Source organism: Miniopterus schreibersii (genome assembly GCF_964146895.1).
Source record: "Miniopterus schreibersii genome assembly, chromosome: 2".
Lineage (NCBI taxonomy): Eukaryota > Metazoa > Chordata > Mammalia > Chiroptera > Miniopteridae > Miniopterus > Miniopterus schreibersii.
This window is the reverse complement of record NC_138102.1, coordinates 79,936,265-79,957,439: the sequence shown is the minus strand read 5'-3', so window position 1 is coordinate 79,957,439 and position 21,175 is coordinate 79,936,265. Positions and strand designations below refer to the sequence as shown.

The window sequence follows — 21,175 nt, the reverse complement described above, 5'->3', positions numbered from 1 at the left end:
TCTTCATATAATTTTCAGTCTATATTATTGTGTTTATTCCTAGGAAACCATTCTGTGGCTATTATGATAAGATTTTTTATTTTCTATTATATGTTCTCATCATATATTGCTATTTCTAAATTTTGTATGTTAATTTTGAATCTGTCCAAATAACTAAACTTTGTTTTAGTTCTAGATTTTTTCAGTTGTTTGCCTTGTTTTGTTTTTGGTACAGACATCTAATATTAATGAATATTATTAATTCTTTTCAATATTTATGAATAAACTCATTATATTGGCTAGGAGTGCCAAAGTAAATAGTTGATGTAATAGTGAGTGTGCATATCTTATTTTGAACTTTAATGAAAGTATTTCTGATGTTTCATCATTAAATGTGATGTTTGCTGTAGATTTTCAGTATTTCAACATGGGTACAGGTATTCTTCTCTAACTGGTTATGTAATATAGTAATTTGTAAATTCAACATAACTCCAATCAAAATTCCCAAGGAATCATTTCATTAAATATTTAACCAGAAAGAAGTATGTGAAAGGACATTCAGGTCCTCTTTGACTATCTCCACAGTTATCATTCTGGTCCAAGGTAGTATCATCTGTACCTTGATTATCAACATTAGCCTTCAAACTATCCTGTTTTCAGCATTGCTCTCACTACCAGCACCACACGGATCTCTGCAATGTAATCTGAACACCTCAACCAGAGTGATCCTTAATGGATTACTTCACCTAATTCTCCCAATGAGTCTATAAATTAGGATCTCCATTTTATGGAAGAGGACATTGCTTAGAAAGGTTAAATAATTGAACCAAGGTCAAACAGTCAAGATTTGAATCCAGTATTTCTGATCCCAGAACCTATTATCTTTAACACTAGCCTATACTATATTTTTATTAACTCTTTCTATGTTGAGATGATATTTTATTATTTTTAAAGGGAAGTTCAAAAATGTTAGGCATATGTGATAGACAAGACTTATGTAAAATATGTTGCCTTGATCTCATGTAAAATATGCTTCAGTTTTACTGTGAGTAAAAGAGCTCATCCAAGATGAAACATTGACTTGACCCATTGTAACATCCTTGATGTTTACATTGTGGTGAAGAGAAATGAAAATGTTAATTCTTTAACCAGCCGATTATTCATAAGTATATTATCTTTTTTTCCTTAGTTTTTCATGCTTAAACTATTTACGCCTTCTTTTCTCCTATGGCATAATTGGTTGTACTCTTAACTATGGTGCTATAATAAAGCTCAATTTTAGTGATCATAGAACCTAAATGTTAAAATATGCTATTTTTAGAAATGCTGAGTTTATGGTAATAATGAAAGTTGTTTCATGTTGTTATGGCAACCAAAATCCTAAAGTAATGATTATTGACAAGCTCACTGATTCTGGAAGTAAGCAGTTCATTTCTTATCACAGCTCAGTGCTTTTAAATAATTATTTAAAGTGTACTTAATTTCAGTGAACATATTTTTAAATGAGAATGATATCTCCATCTAGGTATATGTTAATTTTTATTAGTATTCTGAAATTTATAAATACTAGATTTTTATGGCATTGTGACATAACTAGACAAATAAAATTTCTTAATGTATGGTATTCTGATGCATAAGTAACTGAAAAATATTACCCTTCTGTCAAATTGTATAATTAGCTCATCTTCTCCATTTTTTTTCCTTTTCTTGAGAAGCAAATTAACTATATGATTATTATCTTTGATATGTGATACACTGGTATAGCAAACTACCTTCTAAATGTAAGAAAGAATTCCCAAAACTTAGAAATAAGGTGAATAGGTTCTAGAAGAATAGCATATCTTTGTCATTGGAATTATTTAATGACTTAGGGAAATGTACATTGTTTCTCTGTTTACTATTGATTAAAGGTCTCATGATTTTTCATGTCTTATGGTTTTTCTTGCTCCTTGGGACATTAACCCATTTTGTATCTACTTAATTTTGTTCTAACCTTCCTTTTCAAATGCCTGTAAATGACCTGTGAACTGCTTTACCATCTTCAAAATGTTCTGTGAACCAGCTTTATCATCTTAATAGTTTCCTCATTAACAAGTTATTAATTTAAAAAAAATATATGTTTTTATTGATTTTTAGAGAGAGAAAAAAAGAGAGGAATAGAAAGATAGAAACATCAGTGAGAGAAAAACATCCATCAGCTGTCTCCTGACTGGGAATCGAACCAGTGACCTCTTGGTTCCTGGGTAGACGCTCAGCTACTGAGCCACACCAGCTGGGCACAAGTTATTAAATTTTTTACATTCTTTATTTGTATGATTCATATTTTTAATTGTTTGAAAGTTATATTTGCACTGAGAGGATTATGAAACTGTCCAAAAGCCAGTAGGGTACCACTTAAGTTATTAACTATGAGAATTTCATGGTAGTAAAGAAAGTTAGTGATCTTACATTCATATAAAAGATTTTCCTTTTCACCTGACCTTTTTTCATATCAGAAAAACAAGACTTATTTTTAGAATTTTAACCTACAGAGACAATTCTAAAAGTATTCTCCCTTCATCAGCTTCTGGGCTTGAACAAAATACAGTATGTAATTAAAAATCTGAGGTGGAGCCCGGCCGGTGTGGCTCAGTGGTTGAGCATCGACCTATGATCTAGGCAGTCGAGGTTCAATTCCTGGTCAGGGCAAATGCCCTGGCTTCAGGCTTGTTCCCCAGTAGGGCGAGTGCAGGAGGCAGCCAATCAATGACTCATCATTGATGTTTTATCTCTCTCTGCCTCTCCCTTCCTGTCTCTGAAATCAATTTTTAAAAATCTGAGGTGGATGCCCATGCTAGAATGAGTGCTCAGCATACATGACTGAAAAGAAAATACTGCTTTTTTCTTCTTGTTCATGAGGTGATCAGTGGATAAGGACATTACAAGTGTTCAGAAGCATGAAATAATTTGTTGGTCATTTTGTTTTTAGTTATAGAATACTTGAAACTTTTGCATTTTGCACATTGATTATTTGTCACTATAATGATTTTTCATTACTTTAGACTTTGTATTTCATATATGATATTAGAGAATAATTTGGGCCAAGACACCAGGCAAGCAGGTAGGCAGGCAGACATAACTGCAAAGAGTTTATAATCTGGCGACAAACAGAATAGTCACCCAAGTCAACCTCAGTCCTCTATTAAGTTGCTACACAGGAGTCCGTGAAATTGAGAGATGGGGCATCTGCAGGATCAGAGGTTCGGTAAGACACCATGTAGAAAGGCTGGAGGGACACATGGAGGGTGAACTCATGTTCACCAGGCCAAGGAGACAGGCAGGCAGACAAATAGATATACAGATACAAACACCTTTTAAAATAAAGAATGAATTTACAAAATATCACTATAAATAAAAATGGGATAGTAAAATGGCAAGAAAATAAAACTTTTAGTACTTCAGAAATACCACCCATTCATATACAAATAATAGGTATGTTTATAAATCATTATTTAGGGAACCCATTTCCCCAATATAATTTGTGTGTGTGTATGTATATGTGTATGTATATACCTATGTATGTGTATAAATAGGTACATAGAGTTTTTTTAGAAATCAGTTAATAAAATGCTTTTAACTCTCAATGGAATGGTATAATTTAAAAGCTGAAAGTACCTTGTAAAGATTATTGAGTTTAATATTTTGGTTTACAATGGTGAAATTAGTCCTGGAAAGGTTAAATTACTTGTTCAAGGCTGCAGTAAGTGGCAGAGCTTCAGCTAGAAGGTCTTCTGACAGTAATGTCCTCCAATATCCGTTTATACCATTAGAAAAAATTAATGAGCATGAGTGCATGCACCTGTGCTTAGATTTAGTAGTGATAAATAAGCTTTTACATTTGTCCAGAGATAGGGAATCACTATCAGTTACAGTTCTTGGTCTGCACAGTTTGGATTTGACTCAGATTTTTTTTTGGAGAAACTGCCTTTCCATTACATTCTATCCTATTGGCTTTAGTAGCTAACAGCCCAGGTGGAACAATTCTTACTCCTCTTTTTTCTTCCCACCATGTGAAAGATCTTTTTTTCCATGAGCTTTGGTATCATCATCTTCAGCACAGTCCATGTTCATTTTTTAATCCCTTCCCTATCTTGGTAACTTCTTAAACTGAGGAGCAGAATGAAGAGGCCCTGTACCATCAAACACCAACATTTAAAATTATATTCTTACTTAATTTTATTGGCTTGATTTTATTTAATTATTTGTGCCTTAGTAATATTGCTTTGTTCTGGTTTTTCTCCATTGCAGATTTATAATGATTTTTTTAGCTGCATTATGCGTTTTAGACATTTGTAATCTAGTTGAATTTATAAATAGATATGTGCCCTGAATTATAAGTAAATTTAAAATTTTTCATCATTTGGACTTGAAGGTAAAACTTAAAATTTATTACTTCAAAATATTCAATAATTCTTCATTTACCAGTTTTAAAAATTATATATGATATTCATTATTGTACCTTGTTCTGATTTTAAACTTATGAGAAGGAATAACCTTATTTTTTTGTTTTTATATATATGTTTAAATATACACTGTGTTTAGATTGAGGATAGATTTTAGAGTATGAAGTATAAGTAATAAATACTGTACATATCCCCTAAGATTTGTCTTAATTGCTTTAAGTAAAGAACTAAATGCTGTATCTAAAATATCTTACTTGACTTGCTGCAAAATGAGTATCAAATATATCCTATATTTCACACATTTAAAAAATACCAGGTTATAGTGTTTTTCAGGTACTTCATTTCGGGGAAAAAATATTTTGCATCTTCTTGGTTCACTCATTGTTAAGCTTAATTAATTAGATGAATGATCACCAATCTATAGATCAAAAACTATTTCTTCTGGTGAAGTAGGTGTCCAAACCGGTTTCTACCATCTTCCCTTCCAACAAAAGGGTAGTATAACCAGTAGCATTACTCCACTCTGCTCAGAGATTTTACTCAGGATATTTTCATTTTTCCTACTCATTTTGGAAGCTTTTGGGGAAACGTTAATTTGCCTCAACTCACCAAGAGTCTTACAAATGTATTCTTTTGTTTGTGGACATTCCAAAAATGGAGTAATTATTTCTAACGGGATCAGGGAAGACTTTGTAGAGAGTACGTTTTTACTGCGAATTAAAGCCATTTAAAGGTGGTTGAGAGGTAGGCATTCCAGGCAAATGAAAGAACATGAGCAAAGGAATTGAGGTCAGCAAGAACAAGGCAGAGGGGACATTCAGGAACTGCATTGAACTGTGGAATTACAGTAGTGATATAGAAGGTATTTTAAAGGATTTTGAATGATAGGGTAAGGCATTTTGACTTCTCTGAAACCAGAATAAGCTGTTAAAGCTCCTTGAAGGAAGTTGCTGGGTAAAGTGAGCAATGATAAAAAGTATGCTTTAGAAAGATTAACAGAAGTGCTTATGATAAATTTAATGTTGATAATATTAGAAGGGGAAAAACCAGATAGGAGTTTTTTGCATACTCCAGGTGAGAATTCATTAGAGTCCAAACTGACATGATGGAACATGGTTCTGCCATTGACAGAAATAAGAAACATAGCAAGAAAAGTAGGTTTAGGAGTAAAGCTCTAAAGACACATAATTAATTTAGTTACAAAAATGAGGAAAAAAAAGTGTTAGTCTTTTCATCACTGAGTAGAATGATACATAAATAGAAGTAGCTGGGGATGATAAGTAAATGTCATGAAAACTTGGAGAGAGTAGATACTGATTTAATAAACACAATAGTATTTTTTTCTGGCCAGATACATTTTTAAAAACAGTTGCTTTAGAAACTTGAACCACCAATCAGAAAGAGTTTATGTACCCCTATGTTCATAGAAGTGCAATTTATAATAGCTAAGATCTGGAAACAGCCCAAATGCCCATCAGTAGATGAGTGGATAAAAAAGCTGTGGTACATTTACCCCATGGAATACTATGCAGCTGTAAAAAAGAAGGGTCTCTTACCCTTTGGGACAGCATGGATGGACCTGGAAAGGATTATGCTAAGTGATAAGCCAGTCTGAGAAAGACAAGTACCACATGATCTCACTCATTTGGGGAATCTGATGAACAAAATAAACTGATGAACAAACTGATAGAGACATAGAAGCATGGAACAGACTGACTAATCTCAGAAGGCAGGACTGGGGGTGGGGGAGTAGGAGTGGGGGGAGAAATCAAAGAACTTATATGCATATTTGCATAACCCATGGACATAGACAATAGTGTGGAGAAGGCGGGGGGGGAGGGTTGGGCAGATGCCTGATAGAGAGGATCAATGGGGGGAAAAGGGGGACGTCTGTAATATTTTCAACAATGAAGATAAATTCCAAAAAATTTGCTTTAGTTTGTTTAAAGCTATTTCTATTATTTTATGTGCTTGTGTAGAAATGCATATTTGTGAAAATGCTGTGATTTGTTATAGGCAAGTGTCAGATTATTTTAGCCTGGTAATTTAAACAGATGTGAACTCTAGGAGATGTGGTTATTAGTGTAGGAGCTACAGGTACCTTGGACATATTGCAGGTTCAGTTATAGACCACTGCAATGATAAGAGAATCGCAATAAAGTGAGTCGGTTTTGCCTTCATTTTTAAAAAAATGCAACATCTGTGAAGTGCAATGAAATAAAACAATAAAATAAGATCTGTTTGTATAAGTGAAAAAGCAATATATTGTAAGTTATTCTGAGATTTGAAGTGTTAATAAATTTGAATAATTATAAGCCTCTTTAGTGTTATCAGTTGTTTGCAAAATCAATACATTGATGGTGGGTCACAGTTTCTGTTTCTTGTTTAGTAATCCATTATATATCAGGCACTGTTTCATCCCTAAAGATATAGCAGTGAACAAAACACAGTCCCTGCCTTCCTGAAATCTTCATACTAATCTGGAAAATTTAACAAAGAAATAATAAATACAATTTTTTAAATAAATTGTATAAGTAACTTGTGTAGTGGTACAATGACTTTTTAATATTGATGTAATAATTACGAAAATGGAATGCATTGTTTCAAATATGAAGTTTTCTTACAGTTCTTAGTATTTTTAAATTATGTTTTCACATTTTGTTTACCAATAGAGAACAGATCATAAAACAGTCTACAGAATTAGTCTGCAGAGCCTATGGTGAAGTGTATGCCGCTGTGATGAATCCAGTCAATGAATACAAAGATCCAGAGAGCATTCTACACCGGTCGCCGCAGCAAGTGCAGACACTTCTCTCCTGATTATATTATTTGAATGTTAGCAAAATCTTGCACATCTAAAACACTGAAGGTTTTCTTGTTTTTTAGTCTGTTAATCTTTACTTTTAAATTTGATGGTTACAGTTTTCTTTGTATCATAAGATTGTAAGTCCCAGTAATTGCTTTCTTTGGTTGCAATAATGTGGAAATAAGTAACATTTGTTGACCTGAATTAGTGTTGCTCTATATCTACTCTCTATGTAGAGATGTCCTGTTCTCTGCTAGCCACCTCTCCAGCTCTGCAGTTTGCCCTCTATTCTGGAATATAATTATATGGAAAAAAAATTAGTATGAGAGGTTTGAGGGATTTTTTTTACAAGATTAGTTTTAAATGAACTATACATAAAAAATTAAACTCAGTTTAGTATGAGGATATGATCTAACAAATGTCTCTGTACTTAAAGATTATTTATGTGAGTAGGTGCACTTAAACTGAGGAGCAGAAATATACACTCAGCAAAAAGGGGTAAAGAGAAAGAGAAATAATTTAAACAGGGTGGATTCCACTCTGTGTATGCCGTGGGCTGAATTCTGTGTAGGTATCCTGTGTTGTGTTTAAGTCTAATATTTAAAGATAGGTACTTGTTATACAATGTGAACTCTAAATTCAACCAAGTACAAATTTTGTCCAGTGTTCAAACCAAAGAAATAATGATCTACTCTAATAATGGAAGAAAAATGCCAGAGTAGCAGTTGCTAATTGACAGTAATTGATGTCTATCTCCATGGTTGCCTCTTACCAAAAACGATTTGGGTTCTCACTTTAGAACTTGACCTATAAGTAATATTCAAAGTCACTGTGGTTTTTTGAGAAATAAATTTCAGTGTGTTTCATGTGACCTTGCTTTGTTGGTAAGATTTTGAAAATAACTTATTAGCAAAATATCTTAATTTTTGGTAAATCAACAAAAATAAGTCATATTATAAATTAGAAAACAAGGATAAGAAAACGTTGACTAGGTTAAGATATTTTGAAAAATAGTAAAATGAAATTAATACTTATATAAAAATTTGTTATATAAAAATATATAACAATTAGTATTTAAAGGACATAACCTCTTCATCTCTCGAAATTTATAATTATTTATGGAACAAGATTATATATCATCTCTTTTGTTATAAGTCTGTATTTTTAGTCTTTTTCCTTCAATGACTGTGTGATATATAAAAGATAGAAAATAAAGTATGATGTAAATCAAGAGCTTTAATTTTATATAATTTATTTTTACTGAGAAAAAAGATTACTACCTTATCAGTGAATTCCTCTGTTATCTAAGAAAAAAATATATTTGACCTTTTATCCAGTTTTCTCAAATAAAATAAACTATTTCTAGAGCAGTGATCATTGCAGTATTTTTATACATTTTATTAAAATTCTTTTAGAAAATGTACTAACAGAAAAGAAAGTACAGTATAGGGTCAAATGTAGATACCACATTCTCCACATCAATTTTCCATTGGTTATCAATATGATCTTAAAAGCTAAGTCAAAGTAAGAGATTATAAGTGTTAATCCATTAGTATAACACTTTTATTTGCCATATACTTCATAGTTTGGATTTTGAACTGTGCTGATGTGGCATAAGTATAACCTTAATTAATGCATGCTAGCCTTTTCTTCAAAGAGAAAAGGCAAAAAACTGGTTGAACTTTCCTGTTTCTTTCTCTGGGCCTTAACTTGAACAAGTGAAGGTTCAAGTTGAAAATTTCAAAAATTCGCTATAGGAGCGCAGCAGCAGTTTCTTGAAGGCCAGAAAAAGAATCAGCAAACTTGAAGGTAGATCATTGCAATTACCGAGTTTGTGGAACAGAATAAAAAGTAGGGAAAGAAAATGAACAGATCCCCTAGAACCTGTGGGATATTATCAACAATATACACACAATGGGAGCCTCCAAAGGAAAAGAGAGGAAGAAAGGGGCCAAAGAATATTTGAAGAAATATGAAGAGGAACCTTTCCAAATATCATTAAAAAACATGAATGTATATATTCAAAAAGTTCACCAAACTGCAAATAGGATAAACTCAAAGAGATACACACTGATACACATCAAAAGCCAAAGACTAAGAGGGAATCTTGAAAAACAGCAAGAGAGGTAACCATCATGTATGATCTCAATAAGATTAACACCTGATTTACCATTAGAAACCATAGAGGCCAGGAGACATTGGATGATACATTCAAAGTGTTGGAAAAACAACCGTTAACTTAGAATTCTGTATCCAGCAAAACTGCCTGTGAAATTATAAGTGAAATTAAGGCATTCCCAGATAAAAATGATTAGACTTTTTGTGAATGTTAAAGGGAGTCCTTGGGACTGAAGTGAATGGATATTAGTAACTAGAATAAACAAAACAAAGAATAGCAAAGAAATGGAACGCTTGGGTAACACTATAAACTAGCTAGAATTAATAGATGTCTACAGAACACTCCACCCAACAATAGCAGAGTACATATTCCTCTCAAGTGCATGTGTTTTATTCTCAAAGATAGATCATATTAGCCTACAATCCAATTCTCAATAAATTTAAAAAGATTAAAAGTATACCAATTATATTCTCCAACCACAAAGATGAAATGAGAGATCAATAAAAAAAAGAAAATTTGAGAATGCATAAATATGTGGAAATAAAGTAAAACACTCTTAAATAGCCAGTGAGTTAAAGAAGAAATCACAGAGGAAATTAGAGAAAACTGAGATGAAGGAAAGTTGGGGTGAAACAGCATACCGATTCTTACATTATGCAGCAAAAACAGTGCTCAGAGGGAAGTTTATAGCCCACATTAAAGAAAAAGAAATGTTAACATCTTACACTGTAAAAAATTGAAAGAGAAGAGCAAAACAAAGCAAGAAGGAAATAAAATTATAACAGACATAGAGAAAATGTAGAATAGAAAAATAACATTTCAGTAAGTGGATGTCCTAACCTTTCTGTAACACATGTAGATATGTGCTTGAATACAGATGCTTGAACACATGTGAAAAAGATGTTTCAAAAATATTCTTGCACAGCCTATTGGGAAGAGTGTTATTTTTGAGACTGTATGTGCTGATCATTATGTCATGCATACAGACAAGTGTCTAAATACACATGTAAGACGATGTTTCTAGGAATACTCCCTACTCAGCCATGTTGAGAATAATTTTATTTGAGTTATTGGGTTTGCTTACCATTAAGTATTGCCTATAGGACGGTGTTTAAAAATATATGTAAAAGGCCTGCCTTCCTGGCCCACCTCCTTGATGGGCACCCACGGCCTGCCATACCTCCATGACAAGACCCCCCCCCCCCCAAGCTTCCCTGCATGCCTGCCTTCTTGACTCCTTGACAGCACAACCAGCCTGCCTGCCTTGATGGTAGTGCACCTGGCCCTGTCATCATGACCCAATGCCTCCCAGACACACTTGCCTGTGATCAGGACCTGGCTGACTGACCTGGTGCTCTGGGACTACTAGAAACGAGGCCCTGTTCATGGCCTGCAGCCTTGACCTGGTACCACTGGACAACTGGCACAATAAAGTGGGGAGACAAAGAAAGAACACCCAAAAAAACAAAAGGAGAAAAGGCCAGAAAAAGAACTAAGTGAAATGGAGGCAGGCAATTTAGCAGAAATAGAGTTCAAAATAATGGTTATAAGGGTGCTCAAGTACTTAATGAGAACTTCAAAAGCTTGAATAAGAATCAATTGTAGAAATACATAATTATCTATCTCCAAAAGCACATTCTGTCTGAGGAGATATAAATATGCATTTTCAAGCTAGTCATGTTTTATACAATTGTAGCCTCCAAATAACCATATGTAGGCCTATGTATATTTTGAGCAGCGTATTTAACTAAATATGAAAACTGACTTGCTGCCAAGCTTTTAACATTATGTGATTCTGCTTTTTACTTATATGTTTATTTTTAAACCCATATTGTATAAAAGATGAAAATTGATTGCTTAATATAAGACCAAAAAGATTTACATCTACATTTCCTTCTGTTTTATAGTTTTTATAAAAACTTACATTTAAATCTTTGGTCCATTCTAATTTTTATATGTGGTATGTGATATGGGTCAAACTTGAATCTTTTGCATGTGCCTTTCCAGTTGTTTCAGCACCATTTGCTAAAATGACTATTTTCCCCCCCATTAATGGTCTTGGCAGCCTTGTGAAAAATAAACTGACAATAGATATATGGGTTTATTAACAAAACAATTGCATTTACAGTTGCACCACAAAGAATAAAATACTTAGATTGAACCAAGGAAATGAAATACCATTCCACTAAAAACTACAAAACACTATTGTAAGAAATTAAAGGTGAATGAATAAGTGGAAAGACATTATATTGTTGGGAACTGAAAGACTTAATATTGGAAGATTTGATAGGATTAATATTATTAATTCTTTAATCATTTTGTAGAATTCACCAGTGGGGCCATCTGGTCCTGAGCTTTTTGTGGTTGCTCAAAGTGTAGATTCTGATTCAATCTACTAGCTATAATTTAGAGTCTCTATTTCTCTAAATTTGAATTTTTATAAGTATTTGTCCATTTCAACTGTATCATCTAATTGCTGACATATAATTATATAGAGTTCTGTTATCATATTTAGTTCCATAAGGCCAGTAGTAATGTCCCTTCTTTCATAACAGATTTTAGTAATTTGAGTCTTCTCTGTTTTTTATTGGTCAGTCTAGAAAAGGTTAGCTAATTTAAAAAATATTTTCAAAGAACCAACTTTCCTATTCTATATTTTTATAGATATCTTTTTTTAAAATTTATATTTATTGTTGAAAGTATTACAGATGTCCTCCTCTTTGCCCCCACTGATCTCCACACTATTGTCTGTGTCCATGGGTCATGCATATATGCATCTAAGCTCTTTGATTAATCTCCACCCAGACTCCCATCCCCCGCTTTTGCTCTGAAGTGCATCCCACAGCTCCTTGCTTAATTCTACCAATCCGTAAACACGGTATATTCTTCCAGTTGTTTATATATTCTATCTCTTTTTGCAACATCCTGTAGTTTTCCGGGTACAGGTTTTTTACTTCCTTGGTTAGGTCTATTACTAAATATCTTAGTTTTTTGTTGCAATGTTAAATGTAATTGCTTTTTTAGTTTCCCTTTCTGTGAACTCACTATTGGTGTATAAAAATGCCATGGATTTATGGGTGTTAATTTTGTATCCTGCTACAGTGCCAAATTCATTTATTAAATCTAGTAGTTTTTGGTGGAGTCTTTAGGGGATGGGGACATTGGTATGGGGAGGGCCTGGGGATGGGATAGATGTGGGGTGGAGGGGATCAGTGGGGTTAAAAGAGGGGCATCTGTAATGGTCTCAACAATAAAGAAAAAACACACAAAAAAACCCTATATTAGTAAGATGTAAGCAAGCAAAGTAAGCAAAATCAAAAAACTGTTGTTACAAACAAAAATAAAAACAGCATATCAAAGTACCCTGCCTTTATTCTGAATCTTACAAAGGAGAAAATTACTTATTCACTGAGTATTAACAGGTTATTAATGCAATGAATCATATAATAATAAACCATATGGATTATGCAGAAACCAAACATGTGCAAATACACTCTTATGATTTATTGAAAGACTCTCTTTGCAAGTGGTAAATCATTAGCTATGGTGTGACTCTTGGTAACTGCAGGTGCCAGGGGATGGTGTGGAATTAATATTATTCCCTGCCTTCTGTGTGTGATAACTGTCAGGTGAGGCTAGTGCCATCTCTGTCATAAATCAAATTTCCAAGGATGTGGATACATTTCTGGATCTTTTTTGCATTCTTCTCATAGATTTATTTATTCCTGCACCAATAACAAATGTCTTAATTAGTACAGCTTTATAGAAAGTCTTGATAACTAGTTGGATGTTCCTTTTTATTTTCTTCATCTAGACTGCCTCAAGCATTCTTGGCTTTTTGTTATTCCACTTAGGTTTTAGTATCACTTACATTTCTCAGTTAGCAATTGGGAAAATGGTCTGGATGATTTTGAATCTATGTATCAATTTGTGTAGAATTTATATCTTTACAATATTAAATAATCCAGATCATCAACATGTTAAATGTTCCCTGTTAAATTAAGGTAGAAGTTTCCATTAAATTTTTAAAATAATTTTCTCCGTAGAAATCTAACAAAACTTCGGTATATTTGTTCCTAAGGAACTTAAAGTTTTGTTCATAGTATAAATGGTATGTATTTTTAATTACGTTTTAAAATTATTTCTTGCTGTATATAGAAATGGAATTGACTTTTGCATATTGATTATATTAGATCCAAGCATCATTCTAACTAACTTTTTACTTCTAATGATTTTGCTTTGGGTTTTCTGTAAAGACATATTACTTGAGACTAAATAACAGTTTTATTCCTTTCTTTGCAATCTATATGCCTTTTATTTTTCTTGTCTTAATATACTGGCTCGGACTTCTAGCAAAATGTTAACTAATAGCAATGATAATGGACACCTTTCTTAATTCAGATTTTAAATGTAATGTTCCAGTATCTCATCATTAAGAATTATGTTTTCTATAGGTTTTTCAATGTATTACCAGAAGGAAGTTTTTCTATTCTTATATACTCTTAATTATTAAGTTTTATTAAATGACTTTCAGAATCTATTGAGATGACCATGTGGTTTTTCTCTTTTATATGTTAATGTGGTAAATGACATTTATAGTTTTCTGATGACAAACCACTTTTGTATTCCTCAGATAATCTTAATTTGATCATCATATTATCTCTTTTTGCATGAATCAATGGAGTTAGTATTGTTTTTGTGTATTGACTAGTGACTTTGCCAAGTTTACATATTAGTTCTAAACATTACATACAGATTTTTTGTAATCGTTATCTATAGATTCAGTCACAATAGCCTGTGATTAATGGCAGTTTTGTTTCTTCCTTTCATCCTAGTCTGGCTTTATGACTCGGTGTGCTGTTCAGCCAGTGAAATGCTACAGTGTTGGAGAGAGTGTAATAATAGCCACTCATATTTTTCCCAAAATGTGGGGAAGGAGGGAAAACTTTTACTAGGTAGATATTTAGTAGATAAGCCTTATCAAATTCAGAAAGTTCCCTTCTGTTCCTGGTTTCTTATGATTCCTTTATAGCATGAAGTAATTTTTTCAAAATTATTTTGCATTTTATCAAAATTATTTTCTATATCTATTTGGATAACCATATAGTCTCTCTCCCCCTTACTTGCTTAATGTGGAGAATTTCAGACATTGAAACAACCTCGCATTCTTGAAATAAATTTTATATACCTCCTGATTTGATTTACTAATATTTTATTCAGAATTTTTTCATCTGTGTTCATCAGAGAGATTGCCCTGTAATTTTCCTTTCTTTGCATGCCCCTGTCAAGTATTGGTAACAAGGTTATACTGGCCTCATGGTTCATATTCTCTACTTTTCTGTTATCTGAGTTCATGTAAGATTGCTGTTATTTCTTCCTTAAATGTTGGGAAGAATTCCAGGTGAAGCCAATTTACATCGATGACTATGGGAAGGATTTAAATTACAGATTCAATTTTTAAACTAGATATAGGTTTATTCATATGCTCTATTTCTTTATGTGCCAGTTTTTGTCCTATTTATCACATTACTTTTTTCCTTTTTTTCAGTTTTATTGAGATATTATTGACATATAACATATTAGTTTAAAATCTGATAGTTTATATCAAATTATATTAGCTTATAATTTGATGTATGTATATATTCAAAATGATTACCACAATAAGTTTAGTTAACATCCATTACCTCACAAAGTTAAATTTTTCTTTCTTGCACAATTCTTTTATTTTTTTAATTGATTTTATTGGGGTGACATTGGTTCACAGAACCATACAGGTTTCAAGTGTACAACACAAGAAAACATCATCTTCAGAATGCATCCTGCACCTATCACCCTAAGCAAAGTCTCTTCAGTCTTCATTTCCCCCACCTTTGCCCACTTCAACCTAGCCCCACCCACCTTTCCCTCCGGCTATCTCCTCACTGTTGTCTGTGTTTATGTGTTATATATATGTTTTTTGGCTAATCTCTTCACCTTTTTTTACCTAGTCCCCTCTTCCATCTGACAGTTGTGTATCTGTTCCATGTATCCATACCTCTGTTTCTATTTTTTTCATCAGTTTATTTTGTTTATCGGATCCATGTAGACATGAAATCAAATGGTATTTGTCTTTGTCTGACTGGCTTATTTCATTAGCATAATAATCTCCAAGGTCCATCCATGCTGTCCCAAAAGGTAAGATTTCCTTCTTTTTAATGGCCCGGTAATATTATATTGTCCCCTGTTTTACACTCCCTCTACCCGTCTCAACCCAGCCTGGGCCCAACCGAGGCCGTGCCCACTCTCTTTTCTGTGTCCATGGGTTATGCATGTAAGCATATATGTTCTTTGTGTACCACAACTATTTAATCACTCATCTATTGATGGGCACATCTTGGCTATTGTAAATAACTCAGCAATGAACGTAAGAGTGCATATATTCTTTCAAAATAGTGTTGTGGTGTTCTTAAGATATATTCCTAGAAGTGGGATTGCTGAGTCATAAGGAAGTTCCATTTTTAATATTTTGAGGAATCTCCATACTGTTTTCCATAGTGGCTGCAGCAGTCTGCATTCCCTCCAACAATGCACCAGTTTCCTTTTCTCCAGATCTTCGCCAGCACTTGTTCTTTGTTGATTTATTGATGATAGCCATTCAGGCCGGTGTGAGGTGACATCTCGTTGTGCTTTTAATATACATCTCACTAATGATTGGTGACATTGAGCATTTTTTTATATGTCTATTGGCCATCTGTATGTCCTCTTTGGAAAAATGTCTATTCAGGTCCTGTGCCCATTTTTTTCATTGGATTTTTTTCTCCCTGTCGTATAAGTTCTTTATATATTTTAGAAATTAACATCTTATCAGATGTATCATTGACTAATATGTTCTACCATATAGTGTGTCTTCTTTTCATTTTCTTGTTGGTTTCTTTTGCTGTGCAAAAGCTTTTGAGTTTGATGAGCCATTTGTTTATTTTTTCCTTTGTTTCCTTTGCTTGAGGAGATACATAAGCAAAAATATTGTTACGAGAAATAAAGATTTTACTGCCTGTGTGTTTTTCTTCTAGGGATTTTATGGTTTCCTGAACTTATATTTAAATCATTTATCTATTTTGAGTTTATTCTTGTGTATGGTGTAAGAAAGTGGTCTAGTTTTGTTCTTTAGCACATATCTGTCCACTTTTCCAAACACCGTTTATTGATGAGACTCCTTACTCCATTGTATGCTCTTGCTTCCTTTGCCAAATATTTATTAACCATAAAGGTGTGAGTTTATTTCCGGGCTCTCTGTTCTGTTCCATTGATCTACATACCTGTTCTTATGTGAGTGCCAGGCTGTTTTGATTACAGTGGCCTTGTAGTATAGTTTGATATCAGGTATTGTGATACTTTCAACTTTGTTCTACTTTCTTAAAATTGCTCAGGCTATCTGGGGTCTTTGTTGGTTCCATATAAATTTAAGGAATATTTGTTCAGATCTATGAAATAAGCCATTCGTATTTTAATAGGAATTTGATTTAATCTATAGATTGCTTTGGGTAGTATGGACATTTTCATGATATTAATCCACGAAGACCATATATGCTTCCACTTATTGCTATCTTCCTCAGTTATTTCTTCAATATCCTACAGTTTTCCGAGTACAGATCTTTTACCTCCTTGGTTAAATTTATTCCTAGGTACCTTATTTTTTGTTGTTGCAATAGTAAATGGGATTGTTTTCTTGGATGTTCTTTCTGATAGCTGATTATTAGTATATAAAAATGCTATGGATTTCTGACTACTAATTTTGTGTCCTGCTACTTTCCCAAATTCATATATTAGATGTAGTAGTTTTTTGGTGGAGGACAGTTTTACTTCCTCTTCCAATTTGGGTGCCTTTTATTTCTTCTTCTTGTTTGAGTGCTGTGGCTAGGAAATCCCTGTCTTTTTCTTGACCTTCAGGAAAATGCTTTTAGTTTTTGCCCATTGAGTATGATGTTGGCTGTAGATTTGTCATATATGGACTTTACTATGTTGAGTCATGATCCCTCTATTTCCATTTTGCTGAGAGGTTTTTTTTTTAATCATAAATGGGTGCTGGATTTTATCAAATGCTTTTCTCCATCTATTGATATGACCATGTGATTTTTATCCTTAATTTTGCTTATGTGATGTATAACATTTATTGATTTGCAAATATTGTACCAGACTTGCATCCCTGGAATAAATACTTGGTCATGGTATATAATCTTTTTAATGTATTGCTAGATCCAGTTTGCTAATAGTTTGTTGAAAATTTTAGCATCTATATTCATTAGGATTGTTGACCTATACTTTTTTTCTTTGTAGTGTCATAATCTGGGGTAATATTGGCCTCCTAAAATGAGTTTGGAAGTCTTTCCCTCCTTTTGAATTTCTTCGAATAGTTTGAGAAGGATAGGTGTTAGTTTTTTATTGAATGTTTGGTAAAATCCACCTGTGAATTCACTTTTGTTTGCTGTGAGTTTTTTTAATTACTGTTTCAATTTCACTAGTTGTTATTTCTCTGCCCAGGTTCTCTGATTCTTCCTGATTCAGTTTTGAAAGATTGTATGATTCTAGGAATTTATCCATTTCTCCCTGGTTGTCCAATTTGTTGGTATATAGTTGTTCATAACTTTTTTTTACAATCCTTTGTATTTCTGTGATGTCAGTTGTTACTTCTCCTCTTTCGTTTCTGATTTCATTTATTTGAGTCCTCTCTCTTTGTTTCTTGATGAATCTAGTTAAAGGTTCATCAATCTTGTTTATGCTTTCAAAAAACCAGCCTTTGGTTTCATCGATCTTTTGTACTGTTTTGTTAGTTTCTATGTAATTTATCTCAACTCTGATCTTTATTCTTTCTTTCCTTCTACTTACTCTAGGTTTTTCTGGCTAGTTCTTTTAGGTGTATGGTTAGATTATTTATTTGAGATTTTTCTTGCTTCCTGTAGTTATTAGAAACTGGCCTGTATTATTAGAAACTTCACTCTCAGGACTGTTTTCACTGTGTCCCATAAATTTTGGATTGTTGTGTGTTCATTTTCATTCATTTCCAGGTAATTTTTTATTTCTTTCTTGATCTCATGTTAACACATTCATTGTTCAATAACATGCTATTTAGTCTCCACATGTTAGAATGTTTTTCATTTTTTTATTGTAATTGATTTATAGTTTTATATCATTGTGGTCAGAGAAGAAGCTTGATATGATTTCATTCTCCTTTATTTTTTTAAGACTTATTTTGTGCCATAACGTGTGGTCTGTCCTTGAGAATGTTCCATGTGAACTTGAGAAGAATGTATATTTTGCTGCTTTAAGAAGAAATGTTCTGTAGGTATCAAATTAAATCCATTTGACCTAGTGTGTTATTTAAGGTCACTGTTGCCTTGTTGATATTTTGTCTGGAAGATTTATTCATTGATGATAGTGGGCTATTAAAATCCTCTGCTATTACTGTATTGCTATTGATCTCTCCCTTAATGTCCAACAAGATTTTTTTTTAAATGTACGTGCTCCTATGTTGGGTGCATATATGTTCAAAGGGTATTATCCTCTTATTGTATTGATCCCTTTAGTATTATATAGTGATCTTTGTCTCTTGCTTTTATTTTAAACTTTTATTTTGTCAGATATAAGTATTACTACTCTGGCTTTTTTGTTTTGTTTTGTTTTGTTTTGTTTTCATTTGCATGGAATATTTTTTTCATTCCCTCACTTTCAGTTGTGTGTATCTATTGTTCTGAGGTAGGTCTCTTGTGGAGAGCATATATATGGGTCATGTTTTCTTATCCATTTAGCTACCTTATTTCTTTTGATTGGAGCATTTAATCCATTTACATTTAAGGTTATTATTGATAGGTACATATTTATTGCATTTTATTTTCTATACTTATGTTCCTCTATCTCTCTATTTCTTCTTCTTAAAGTAGGCCCTTTAGCATACATTTCTTAAAATGCTGGTTTGGTGGTAATTAACTCCTTTAGTTTTTTTTGTTTGTTTTTCTGTCTGGGAAGCTCTTTATTTTAACTTCAATTTTAAATGATGGCCTAGGGGTAGTCCTGGTTGCAGGTCCTTGCTTTTCATTACTTTGAGTATTTCATGCCAGGCCTTTCTGACCTGAAGTGTCTCAGCTGAGAAATCAGCTGACAGCCTTCTGGTAACTCCCTGTGGGTAACTAATGGTCTCTCTCTTGCTGCCTTGAAGATTCCCTCTTTGTCTTTAACCTTTGCCATTTTAACTTTAAAGTGTTTTGGTGTGAATCTCTTTGGTTTCATCTTGATTGGGACTGTCTGTGCCTCCTGAATTTGTGTGACATTTTGCTTCAACAGGTCAGGGAAGTTTTCTGCTATTATTTCTTCAAACATGTTCTCTATCCCTTGCTCATTCTCTTCTCCTTCTGTCACATTTATGATGTGGATGTTGTTAGGCTTCATGTTGTCCCAGAGGTCCCTTAGACTTTCCTCATTTAAAAAAAAATTTTCTTTTTCTTTAGATGCTCAGCTTAAGTGCTTACTGTTATCTTGTCCTTTAAATCACTGATTTGATCCTCTCCTTCATCTCACCTGATGTTTATTTCTTCTAATGTATTCCTCATTTCAGACATTGTATTCTTCATTTCTGACTGGTTCTTTTTTATGGTTTCTATGTTTTTTTTAAATGCCTACTATCTTTTTATTTATGTCTTCACTGAGATCATCTATCTCCCCTATGATCATAGTACATTATTATAACAATTGTTTTTGTTGTTTTGATTTTTTAAAATTGATTTTAGAGACAGGAAGAAAGGGGAAGAGAGAGAGAGAAACATCAATCAGTTGCCTTCTACATGTGCCCTGACAGGGGATCAGTCTTGCAACCTGGGTATGTGCTCTGATCAGGAATCAAACCCGCCACCTTTTGGTGTGTGGACAACACTCCAACTATGTGTGCCACACCAGCCAGGGCTATAACCAATGTTTTAAATTCTGCATCTGGTATTTTGGTTTCTTCCATTTCATTTAATTCATTTTCTGGGAATTTCTTCTGTTCTTTCACTTGAGACATCTTTGTTTCCCCATTTTGTCTCTTTGTATTGTATAGATTATGTTGTGACTCCCAAACTTGTTATAATGGTGTTATGATGAAGGTGTCTTGTTTGGCTCAGTGGCACAATCTTCCAGATGCCTGACCTCCGTGTTCCAGGAATGTTTGTTGTGGTTTGTATGCACCCACCTGTCATAGTTGAGTGTTGAATACTATTGGCCCTTTCATGGGTGGAGTTAACCCTTCAGGCTGGCTAACTATAAGGATAAACCTTGATCACTGTGTATGAGACATTCTGAAGGGGCTGCTCACTAAAGCAGTGTTGTTCCTAGCAGGGTTTGGTGCCTGCTGGAATCTCCCTTTAGATTTTCTACTTATGTGGCTTCGTGGGCCAACCTCTGGTATGATCTGAAGCCCACACTGGTCTACTTGGGGGGAGGTTGGGATTCAGGTATAGATCAATGTCAGACATTGTGTGTAACTGGCCTTGGTCTACCTCTCTGTAGCTACCACACTGTTCACTGTTTGTGGCTGTATCTGCTGGATCTGGCTGTGCTTGAGAGGGGCCAATCTGTATATAAGGGTTGGCTTTCTCTAGCTTCCAGCTGGGGTCAGATCTGAAAAAGGACCAAAGCTCCCTGAGGTCCGCCTCCATATACTACCTTCTCCTGAGGTTACTTGGTCTTCCTCCAGAGCCTTTTCTGAAGAAAGACTGTAGAGTGAGCTAAGGCTGGCTGTGACCCACAGTCCCTTCTACAGGTTGTGAGCTCAGTAGGGTGGGCCAACTGGGATGAGGAGGACAGGGCTAATTGTTCTCCTTC

General features: G+C 33.6%; 1 protein-coding gene across 2 annotated transcripts in view; it reads left to right on the top strand.

Annotated features, from left to right (window-relative positions):
* COG6 (component of oligomeric golgi complex 6) overlaps nt 1–8,191 on the top strand; it is a 91,671-nt gene extending 83,480 nt beyond the window's left edge. Inside the window, exon 19 of one of the 2 annotated variants that reach the window (XM_081128418.1) lies at nt 7,094–8,191. In XM_081128418.1, the coding sequence (XP_080984544.1) occupies nt 7,094–7,241 (148 nt within the window). In that variant the 3' untranslated portion in view covers nt 7,242–8,191. The remainder of the gene's footprint in view (nt 1–7,093) is intronic. The other variant, XM_081128420.1, reaches the window with a different exon arrangement.
* Nucleotides 8,192–21,175: the final 12,984 nt, after the last annotated feature.